This window comes from Carassius gibelio, chromosome B14 (genome assembly GCF_023724105.1).
Source record: "Carassius gibelio isolate Cgi1373 ecotype wild population from Czech Republic chromosome B14, carGib1.2-hapl.c, whole genome shotgun sequence".
Classification (NCBI taxonomy): domain Eukaryota; kingdom Metazoa; phylum Chordata; class Actinopteri; order Cypriniformes; family Cyprinidae; genus Carassius; species Carassius gibelio.
In genome coordinates this window covers 23,586,912-23,599,184 of record NC_068409.1, presented here as the reverse complement: position 1 = coordinate 23,599,184, position 12,273 = coordinate 23,586,912, and the positions used below count along the sequence as shown (strand labels likewise).

The 12,273-nt window shown below is 38.1% G+C and overlaps 1 protein-coding gene across 5 annotated transcripts in view; it reads right to left on the bottom strand.

Moving 5' to 3' along the window:
• The window catches only part of ebf1a (EBF transcription factor 1a), a 114,962-nt gene extending 106,246 nt beyond the window's left edge, over positions 1 to 8,716 (bottom strand). For all 5 annotated transcript variants that reach the window (XM_052574814.1, XM_052574815.1, XM_052574816.1 and 2 more), the window contains exons 1-4: positions 8,033 to 8,716; positions 7,139 to 7,295; positions 6,223 to 6,286; positions 5,293 to 5,348 (exon numbers count right to left, since the gene is read on the bottom strand). In XM_052574814.1, coding sequence (XP_052430774.1) covers positions 5,293 to 5,348; positions 6,223 to 6,286; positions 7,139 to 7,295; positions 8,033 to 8,166 — 411 coding nt within the window. In that variant the 5' untranslated portion in view covers positions 8,167 to 8,716. The remainder of the gene's footprint in view (positions 1 to 5,292; positions 5,349 to 6,222; positions 6,287 to 7,138; positions 7,296 to 8,032) is intronic.
• Positions 8,717 to 12,273: the final 3,557 nt, after the last annotated feature.

Below are 12,273 nucleotides of genomic sequence, written 5' to 3'. Positions count from 1 at the left end.
CAGTGACTCTACTCAAAACATACACACACTGCAGCCTATTAACAGGCTGCTCTCTGTCACACACACACACACACTTAAACCCGATTGCCATGAATCACTCCCTATTTCTCTATGAACACACATATACATGGCACCCATGGCAACTGAAGACACAGAAAAACAGCTGATGGTTCTAATGAGGAACTGTTTCCCTCACAAGCGCACAATGCTTTTTCAATTACATGAAACACTAAACAAGTTTTATAAGCAAAGCATCAGACCCAGAAAAAAAGAAGAAAGTTTATTCATATTTGATGTATTTATTTCCTGTCATTGCAGTGACTTGAGGACATAGGTGATAGGGGACATCTGTTTGTTAGGTTTCGTATTGTGGAAATGAGGGTCAAGGTCCTCTAAAAGCGCACAAGCATGCATCACTGTCTGAGCCTAGAGCCTCGACCCCGCAGGCTTTCTGAGAGAAAGCGGGAGGCAGAGAGAGCAGTTCAGGCCACACAAAGACGTCCTCTACACCACACATTCATTTCATATATAAGACCAGCTATTTATCACACAAAGCCCCTGCAAACAGACTCGGAATAACTCCATGCCGAGAACAGTATATAAGTGCCTGGAAAAAGTCTGAAAACAGTTTGTCAATTTCTCCTCAGAGGCAAACTCAACAATGGCCGTGCATCCTCTGGATTCGAGCTAGTGCAACACCAAGCTTATTTGGGTGGATTTTTCTCTATCCCCTGCTGTCACATCTGTCGTCGAAAGGCAAAATGCTGCATGTTGTTTATGTAAAGACTGAACTTTGGTCTCTTTAACCAGGGCATGTAACCTAACAAAAACATAATATACAGTACATGAACATATATACTGTAACAAAATCTATTTTAGGACTGTTAAAAGTAAATGTAAATCTGCTGTGGAGTTATATTTATTGTGATTTATTATTATTACAAAATGTATTAAACATTATAGATTAGGGGGTCACTGGCATTGAAAAATTGAAAACACCTTGTCTTAGACTATGATCAGTCTTGTGTCAGGTGGGTTTGGTTCGGTTATGCTCAGATTTAGAGAAAATGCATCTTTAAGATTACAGTGTATAGTAGCTTTGAATGCTTAATCACTGCAATCTTTAGGCCCTCAAAGCTTGTGTGTGTAAATATTTGCAAATGAGTTGCATTAAGCCTTTATGTGGGCTGGCACAGAGCACCCATTCACGTCCTGTCTGACATCATCAGAGTCTCCAAACAGCTAGTGATTACAGGAAATATCTAATATAGGAGATTTGTGTCACTTTGTTGCATGTCGTACACTTTGGGGAAGTGTTTCTGGCATGTAAACACACCCTATTCCGTAATTAACAGGAAAAATACATACACAAGCAGAAAGGACGGCCGAGACCTCCCTCTCTCCTGTGCAAATTTATTTAGGAACCTGCCTGAAGCTTAGCTCTAGAAAACAAACGCAGCAACAGGCAAGCTACAGCTCAGAGTTACCAACCAGTTCCAGCCCAGCATTTTTCTGAACAAAGCTCTCCTTACGGAGGGCAAAAAGCGCATGAAACATGCATGGCACGGTGTGCCGAGGTGTGTGTGAAGCTTTCATTAGGCCCTGATGCTGCTTTTAATGCATATTTTATATTGCACAAACTGCTTCTCAAATCTCGTTTGAGAGCCGCCAGTGCCGCCTTGTACTGACAGCCGCATCTGAGGCATGTAAACAATGCACTGTAAATACATGAAAACACATTTCCCTCTTTGTTACCATCACGCTAGCGTGTCAGCGCAGTGTGGGTGCGCATTAAGCCCGAGTATGTGATTCGCTTTTGTTCTGCGCTTCAGCTGTTGAGGGAAACATTTGGATGGAAGGATAAAGAGCGAGAGAGAGAGTCTTTTACTGCATTGTCTTCATCAGATCTGTCACAAGCTCATGCGTTGATCACAGAACCGGCCTGTCAGCTTGACACCCGCTCCATCTCTCCTTACCAGAGCCAACCGTTCCCACAGGCAAACCGAGAAAGCGTATATGGGTCTGTTGGGTGTGTGAGCACAAGACGGCCACTGAATATGTCAGTTTTATGCACTGAATGTAACCGTTTTGATCCCAGCAGCTCTAGCCCAAGTTGTTTAATTGTCTCTAATAGCTGTGTGTATGTACAGAAGCTAACTGTGTGGTCAGGCGACTGGACTTTACCGCCTTGCTAAGTGCTAAAGAGAAGTGTGTGTTGAACAGCTCTATAAACCTGCTCATCAGCCCTCCCGCCTGACACTGCCAAAGCCAGCACATGCTGAGAGGAGAGGCGCTCTGTAGCCTCTCTGTGCAGAGTTATGGGGCTTTAATGGGAAATCTTAAACACATTGCGAGCCCTCCTCAGCATATGTAGGCTGACTGCTCACCGCAGAGTGGTTTTGGACTGGGTTTTCCGAAAGGCATTTAAAGACCAGCTAACACTCTGTCATAACCTAAACCGTGTTTCACGCTGACATGGACAAGAGAAAAAAAACTGCGCAGTCAAATGACAACGAGAGCAGACAAGTCTAAAGTGGAGCCAGGCTTAAGGTTTTAACACAAAAAGGTATGTTCACATGCATGTGTCCATTGTGCATTGTCAGTAATTTATTAATGTCACATTCATACAAAGCAACTTTCTTTTGGTCAGTGAGTTAAAACCATATGACCAATTTGAGCATCTGGCAAATATCTGTGTTAGTAAATTTTTCACCCTCATAAAAAATTAAATGACTGAATTTCACACTCCAAAAATAGTTTAGCAACATTAAATATACCCTGCCCCTAAAAAAAAAACTAAAAAAAAGTTTTTTAAACATTTCAGAAAGGGATTCTGGGTAATGTAGTGAAAAAGCCTTCTATTGTTCAAAACCTGAGCGAAAAAATTTTACCTTTTGGGGTACAACAGCTTGTCACTGGAACAGTACCCTTTAAAGGACATAATTGTACCTTTTTTATTTTTATTTTTTACCCCTATTAGGTACATATTAGTACCTTAGAGAAGTGATACATACCCTTAAGGTACTAATATGTACCTAATAGGGGTAAAAGAAAAGGTACAAATATGTCCTTAAGGGTACTGCTCCAGTTACAAGCTTTTGTACCCCAAAAGGTTAAATTCTGACCCCTTTTTTTTAGTGTGTAGAAAAGTTGTACCTTTAGGGGCTTGTCATTGATACCCTTAAAAAGACGACTTTGTACCTCAGCGTGACAATATGTACCCTTTTGGTACTACTATGAAAATGCGCAGTTGTTCTTTTAACAGTACGGCCACACTGACAGGCTGTTGTGCCCCTAAAGGTACAGATTTTGCATATTTTTATGTAAAAGCCAAAGTACCTTGCTTTACTACCTGATACTAGCTAGCATGTTGGCTCGGCCGCCAAACTCTCTTCCACACACACCATCTCTCTTTCTCGCTCACTCAGTGGCACCACATCATTAACAGGTATGGCAGGGCAGTTTGCCACAGAAATAGCCAGTAAATCAGTTGGTAATATATGTGCACGTGGGAGACAACCCTGGGGAGATAAACGGCTTTTTATTGAGACACTCCGTGAAAGGCTGAGCCGAGGCCAGTCCCCCTGGCCACTGTATTTACCTCAGGGGTGTCAGAGAACAGTCTCACTCCCTCAGCACAACGCTCCTGCCTTTCACCCACACACATAAATCTGTCCCGCCACACATCGGCCAAACCACTGAGCAGAGCGAGGGCAAGCACTAGCATCAGTAACAGCACCTAGCTCCTTGCACATAAACATTCATGCAAAGGAAATTATAAACCACAAACAGATCACACAATACAGAAAGGGGAGCTGCGGAACTTTTTGAGCCAAATGTTACATGCAGGGATTTTGTAGTAGGAATTTCTGAATAGAAATTAATGGTGTGGGTCATGACAACAAGTATATTAGTGAAACTGTAGTATTTGCTTTTTCTTTCTTTTTTATTTATTTATTTATTGTCAAAAAATTAAATATATTTAAAAAAGAATTCTAATACTTATAAAATAAATATTAGACACTATTACATAATGAATACATTAATTTATAGTTGTTTTCAAATATATACAAACGGTAATAAATTTAAGAACACATTCTGTAAAAGATTAAATGTTGCATACAAAATAAAGATCAAATTAAAATAATTGTAAGATTAATTTTAATATTTCTCTCACTCTCCACTTCTTAATAAGCACATATACACACACATAAAGCAAAACAGTAGCAACAGGGTGAAACAATGGGGTAAGCGTGCTGGCATGTTTAAATCACATGATATAGTAAGTGTTCAGAGCGTTAGCAGGTTGTCTGTCACAGCGCCTGCTAATTACCTCATATCCATACACACTTCATCCAGGCTGGGGTAACACACACACACACATATTACTTGTCCTAAAAAAAATGCCTTTTATGAAAACAGCTCATAAGAAACACAATTATTTTAGTAATTAATCAAAACAGCTTTGCATATTTATTTGATTACAAATGAATTCTAAATATTTTTCTCTCATTTATACTTATCAACTCAACTTTCAACTAAAATGTATTGCCACACATCTTGACTCGCGGCTCTAATCGCTGTTGAATACACTTCCCTAAAATGTCTTCATAACAACATTTCTAGACAGAGAGCATGGGAGAGGAAATGAGGAGACGAGTGGGAAAGAGAGAATGGAAGAGAGGGAGAGGCTGTTTCTGATTTAGGGGGAAAAGGAAGAGCGCCACATATGAGATTGTGAGGTCACTCTTGCTGCCCTGTTTTCTCATATGAGTTTTTCTCCAGGGTTAAAGCTCACAACCTGCATGGTTAATATGACAAGCTATAACAGCCTTCATAGGTGTGTGTTCATAACAAACATCTGTTCCCACAACACATTTGAATATGCACTATCTGCAAGAGAGTCACACGCATACACACACACACACACACACTCAAAAACTTATGCTGTTTAAACATTGAAAGGCACCGCTGGATAATCCCCTGTGACAGACAATGAATACAACTGAATGTCTCTTTCTTTCTTTCCCTCTTAGCTATCAATCTCACTGTCACACGTATGCACATAAATACATGCATACGCTCAGTCATCTTAAATGATGTCCCAGAGAGAGTATGTCATATTTAGACACTAACCGATCCTCGTGCCCCTGAGGCATGCTAGAGTGTGTAACCCAAACTCACCAGGGTGCACGGCACACATGCACACGTTCACTCTCACTGCATATCACACACAGACTCTCACCAGACGATTCACCAGCGAACCGTGGGGATTTTGAAATAACGTCCTACCTGTTTGGTCATGGAGTCAATCAGGCGTACATAAAAGTCCTGTTCTGTTCTGATGCCTGCAGAGGAGAGAAAATAAGTCCTCTTTAACTCACAATGCAATCATATGCACAAACATGGATCGGAAATGAATCTGGCAGGTATATATTTATCATACACAATGACATGGCTTTAATACAGCATAGATGCTTCAAATGTCTAGACAACCCAACCCAACATAGAGTGCACACAGTGTTAAAGGATTATGTGGAAAAATGGCTTTGGATGGAACTCAAACTTATGTAGACCTAGATACATAAACTAAATAAAAAAAATAGCTTTTGCAAAAAAAAATATCAAGAAAAATGTATGGTTTATAAAAGTGTGAAATAGACATAATCAGAAATAACAATTGCAGAAAACATGATTTTCGAAAAAAATAAATAATAATATGTCCAAAACATCTTCTAAAAAGGATGAGGATCGTTTAGGACCAGCGCAACAAATTTTCAAACGTCTGGTTGTCATTTACCACATTAGCAGACAGAAAAGAGTGTACTTTCATTATGGCCAGGCCATTAGCTTCCATCAAAAATGAAGTGCACATTTCTGGAAAACGCGTAACCGGAAAAGTGCACTAATGGGGATCGTTTTGTGTTACATTAATGTTTATAGTTAAAACGCTACGACTTTGCAGCGCATCTTAATCGATTTTGTTTGAACAATTATACGAATTGTTATTATTATTGTTACAGTATTATTGTTATTATTTCAGGACATTATATTCATTTGAATCAATCTGATCTAGTTACATGATGAATTATTTATTTCTGTCAGCCCTCCTTGTCTTTCTATCAGTCTCGCTGTCTTTTATATTATTCAGATTGTCGCGCTGAAGTAAATCCCTGATGTGTTTATGCAAAGTTCAATGAGTCTTGATGCGTTTCTTCTTACCGTTGCTGTAAAGAAGCTGCAATCTGTAATGGATCCCATTGTTTGTCTTTTCTCCGGTAGTTTCCTGCAAAAATAAATTCAATGGTTAGCGAGAAAGACCTAATTGTCTATTTCTGAAGAGCCTCGTGAGTCAGAACGGCTATTCCCTTGCGGACCAGGAGGCCGAAAAAAAAAAAAAAAAAAAAAAAAAAACCTGCTAACGCACATTAGCCAGCCGAAACTGAGTAAACGAACGAGTTAAAAATACTTATTATTATTATTATTATTATTACTATTATAATTATTATAAGTCGTATGTATTGTACAGGGTGATTTCACAATTTAATAACAATGTGCCCGTGGTATAGACGTGTACAAAATTATTAAATACACAGTAGGCATTAATAGCCACATCTTTTAATGAAACCAGCCACTTCGCTCACCATGATTAAGTGCTCACAAAACATTTTATTTGTGTGGAGTATTTTTATTAAAGCAGCATATGGTCCTTCAAAATAATAATAATACAAATAAAAATAAAATCATTTTTTTAAATAGAATCTTAAAAGGAAATATTACCTTTATGACCCTAAGTTATCACTGTAACATTTCTGCAAAAATATAGCTACTCTACAGATTTGTTAGTAAATGGATAAATTACTGAAGGGAACAAATATAAAACATGAGGCTTTCTTAAATTATAAAGGATGCGTAAGAAAAAAAAAAGATATATATACAAATAAAAATCTAATGATTAAATTGAAGTTTTTAGGAATTCTTGCAGAACAGTAATTTAATGCAAGAATATAATTTACTGAGTATAGGCAAATAAGCGTTCAGCTTTAGGCTAATATCAATAACATTTAATCTAGCCTAAAATTATGCATTTTCATTCAAATTTGTAAAACCAATATGCAAAAGAGAACGTGTCACTTGCCTTTTCTTTTTCAACAAATCCAACAAAAGTAGTTCTTTCAATTTCCACGGGTTGTCCTTGTCTGTCGTATAGCGCTAAAACGAAGTGGAAGAAGTTGGATTTGCGAAGATTTGAAGGAGGCTGTTTCTCAAAGTGTGCTCGAGCAAGACCCACTCCACTACGAACACATACAAGACAGAGAGAGGATGAAATATATTTATATATGTATAATAAAAAAACTAACAAAAAAAACATAGTTTTGTGATTATTTAATTACAAAAGGGTTCAAATGCATTTTTTAGCTTTCAAATTGCAGTGCAAAAGCTCTTAAATTTTACCTTTGACAGTTTAATAGTTTAAACAAATAGGCTATTTAAAAGTAGCCTGTTAATGAAAGGCCAGTCTTTTAAAAAGTCAGTGAGATGTTTCAATTATTTTTATTTTCTTAAATAGCATAACAACAACAGATATAATTGTTGATAATCAAATATATATATATAAGAACTCTGTTCAGCTGCTTATAACAAGCTACTGGAAAGGATTGTCTTTCAAATTCAGTATTTAAAATTTAAAAAGTATTTAAAAAGCTAGTGGTTGCAAAGTCACTTAGAAGCAAACGCTTATGGCTGTTTTAACGTTAAGAATAATAATGTTAGAAACAGGCTAAGAAAACCAGTTTTAATGTGACTTGCAACTCAAGCATTCTGTGTGTTGATGCCAACAGCACGCCGAAGAAGATGCTACGAACTTATCGCAGCAATAAATCAATCTCTTTGTCACCTGGTTATTAATAAGCAGATATCGCGCACTGATTACGATGATATACAAGAGAGCGTTTTGTGTCGTCCCAGGAAGATAAGCGCACAATATTCCGTCTAGCTGTTCACGTAGCGCTGAAGACCGCCGCCGGCTTACCTCTGAGCGGCTGTGTTCGCATCCAACACCCCGGCACCCTGCATCCATGTCCGGACAGCGTTCATCCCGGCACCGATGGGCTCCTCTTTCATACTACTCCCGCTCCTTTGAATGCTGTCTTGAATCCCGAACATGAAAACAGACTCCTGTCACCGTCTCAGTCGGCGCTTGCTTCTTTTGATCGCTCCGTTAAAAAAAAGACAAGGAGAAGTGTATGGGTGAGCAGGTGTCACCGCGTTTGTCTCTATTAGCGCTTCCTCTCTGAAACAGAAAACAGAGCGACGTGCCAAAAGAAACGCGAGATGTCAACATCCAGGTTTGGGAACACCGTGCAACAAACAAACAAAAACTGCGAGATTAGACTGGAGTTCCCTTTGGTCTAACGTGCGCAAGAAAAAAGTCTAATGTCACTTTAAGAAACAATAGGATCAAGAACGGGCTTCGCTGAGGGTTAGATCAAATGTCATCATCCAGAGACTTTTTTTTCTTTATTTTCTCCTCCTTTCCTTCCCTGTCTTTCTCCACAAAGAGTATTCTCTGATCAGATCACATGAATGAGCAATATGAAATCAACCAGGAGAGGTGGACCCTTGTGGAGACAGCTCCCTCGCTGTTCCCCTTGTTCAAACGGGAGTGATTTGTGTCCTTTCCCAAAGGAATCCGATTTGACTGTCTCTGGGAACTAAACACAAGCAAACTAACCCCAAAGGGAGGAGGAAGAGGAGGGAGTGACTGCGCGCGCAGGGCCGCCCCCCAAACATAAGTAAAGCCGAACTACCATTAGCTGTCCACCCAACCACGAAGCCCGTCGCCTAATTAGATATCACAGCCCGTCCTGCCCACTTAGCGAGCGGCATGTTTAGAAATAAAGAAGAAAAAAGACACGGAAAAAAGTAATGCGCCGCGCGTTAAATGTCACGAAGAAACTGGCAACCAGAGCGCGCGACTGAAGCCAAATTTATGAGGTTCACATGGACGCAGATATAGTTTATATATATATAGTGTGAGATTATTTTAGAAAAATCACAGTAAGTTTGTTTAAATACCGGTCTAGGGATGAGCTGGTGTTTTAAAACGTTCAAGGGTTGGACTTTTAAAAGGGATTTTTCAAGAAAATGTCGGGGTGTTGAGGTTCGTCTCGAGCTGTTAAACTTGTCTTTTGGCGCCCCTGACACAGTTAAGCGAATATCAACTATCCTAAAGACTTTTTAAACAAGGCAGTATTTTTGGAGAAATGTAAATATAATAAATTGATAAATAATGTCAGTGTTTCTTCATATTTTTTTTGATTAAATATCGATGGTGATCCTGACACAAAGTGCTCAAGCAGCCTCCTGTTGCTATGGTTACCTGATGGGGAACGCTGTTTCTGCTCGCGAGCGTCTGTTTACATCCAGGTAAAAATGAACTTTTACATACTTTTGTAATATAATTTATTTTCCTTTTTTTTGGTTAGTGAAACAACACCAAACACCCGCGTTTTTATTATTAGGATATTATTCTTTATTTAAAACACGTTTGAATATAATTAAGACAATGATGAAATATACTAAACAGAGATCCCCTGTCATCGAGTTTTTATGTATGAGACATATCAGTCCACGTGACATGTTTGACAACTGATGTGAGGAAATTAATAATTAGTGTCAAACCAGTGTCGTTAGATTTAGAAAAAAAGGCGTTAGAGCAAAATGTGAACTTTGTTTCAGATTAATTGTTATCAATAGCCTAATTAAAAACGTATTAATAATATGATTAAATTATTTAATACATTTAATGAGGCATATATTGTATTTAAAAAGCCATTGCTGATATATAAAAAAGTCACGTACAGATTCATAATCCATAAAACATCTGTTGTAATACATAAACGACGGTAAACGCATTTAACAAAACTGGATAGTACAGACCCAAACAGTTTAACAGCTGCTTTGTCAGATTTGATATAAAACGACTGTAATAACGTATGTACAGAAGTAAATGCTGGGCGCGCAAAACCATTTTATAGCAACTTTTTCATTTTTCACACAACAGCAGTTGTGTTTTAGATTTAGAATGCAACTATAAAGCTTTATGATATTTTAGAAATGATGCAAAAATGAGCATATGCATGCACGGGAAATGGATATTGTATCTTCTAGAGCTGAATGGAATCCTGCAGACAGCGGACAGAGGAAGTGTAGAGTCCGGTCCAATCCAGTGTTGGTCAGAGAGAGGGGAATTCTGCTCCCCCTGGGTCCCCCTGTATATTTATATTCCCACACAGCAGTTTAAAGTGGCAGAAACTACATAAGCAGTGGTAGTGGAAACGGTGCGTTTTCATGTGTCCAAATAAGAAACAGCCATTACTTATATTAAAACGAGTTTTGTGCATCACTTAAATATAGCTTCGTGTGCATGTGTGTAGTCTAAAAAAAATTGCCTGTATTTACGATAACCTGATAAAGATACTTAAATTAACCTTTATATAATATAAATATTCCTATTGCTGACAGCGACAAATTCGATTTGATTTGTAAAACAGATGTCCACATAAATCACGCTGTCGTTGATGAGTAGCCTACCAACCGTATAATTGAATTGAACTGAAACATAAAATAAATCATAATGCAAAACAAAGTTCTTGTGACGTGAGATAATTCAGTCAGTAGGCTACTTTTATCAGTTTCAAACCATTAGGCCGCGTGTCAATATATATATATATATATATATATATATATATATATATATATATATATATATATATATATATATATATATATGTATATATGTAGCCTATGTTTATTTAAAAGAAAAAAAATCTATTAACACTGTCAGGTAGGCCTAGTTTTATAATGTTGTAGCCTGCGTAAAATTCGTGCAACATAAAACAAAAGTCAAGACAATTGTGTTGTTTTCTTAATGCACCAAAATATCCATTGTTACCTTTGACTTTGTTTTCCATCTCAGTTTGACCTATATGAAATTGAGAAATAAGAGTTTCAGCTCATGGTGATTATGAAAACTGCTAAAATGTGTGCATATTCTGTGCATAATATAACGACTAAGAGAGTCTGTGGGTAGTGGAAAAGAAAAGAAATCGTGAACGTGTCGAGAATCGGACACAGGAGACGCGTGATTATTGGTTGACAGTCCAACATTGCCATCTTGTGGCCACACATGGAAAAGAAATGGGAAAAGAATTTGACTAAAGCTATAGTTAAAAACCTTATGTACTCGCTCATGTTATCGCAAACCCGAATGAGGTTCTTCAGTGAAACGAAAAGAGATGTTAGGCAGAATTCGAGGGACTGTAAAATTCAGTCACTGATCACATTCATTGATTTTTATTTCATAAAATGGAAGTTAATAGTATCTGGCACGTTATTGGATTTTTGGTTAAACTGTCCTTTTAAAATAGGCTTATCAGAATGAACTTGTGATCGTAGGCCTACTTTTGATTATGTGCATTACAACAGAACCCCTCGTCAAGATTTAGGTCAGAATTGAAAAAATGATATAGCTACTTTACTGTGATACTTGACCTTAAACTAGCTGTTCCATTGAAGGCCTTCAGATACACACACACACACACACACACACACACACACACACTCACTGAGAGACACACACACCAAAATGAGTGGAGGAGAAACTCACACTGGAGGGGACTTGTGAAGACAACATAATTTATATTCTAGTTCCGTGAGAAAAAGTACCTAGGGAATATCTGGCCTTTCCAAAATGACCGAGTGCTTTGTTCTTGAGTTTCACATGTATTTTTTTGTAAAATTTTTTTTTTTTTCTATTTTACACAAAGGTCGGGGTTCAAGGCTAACTTTGATCAGAAGGATGGAGAGGGGTTAAAGGGTAGCGTTCTTTGATTTGCTAATGTTTCCTCCATTCTCTCTTCCTGCCCCTCATGCTAAAGGGAGTTAAAGTGCTCACACAGGAAAAGCAGATAAATGCTCACATCTGCCTGCACTGAGACACCTCACACTGCGCTTAAATATCGCGGGAATATGCCATAACTGTTTATCACATTTCCAAATCCATACAGTAAAATACTTACGTTAAAAGAATAATTATGGCTATGACACCTGCACAGATGAGGGATGTACAGTAACTCTATAAGAGGTTAAGGGAAGCAAGTGATCTTCAGACCTCTGAAAGATGGTGAGTGGTCAGGAAATGAGTGCATATCCTGTCTGTGTCTCTTCATTGGATGTTTTGATGGTTTCAGCAGTCTGACATTACCTCAG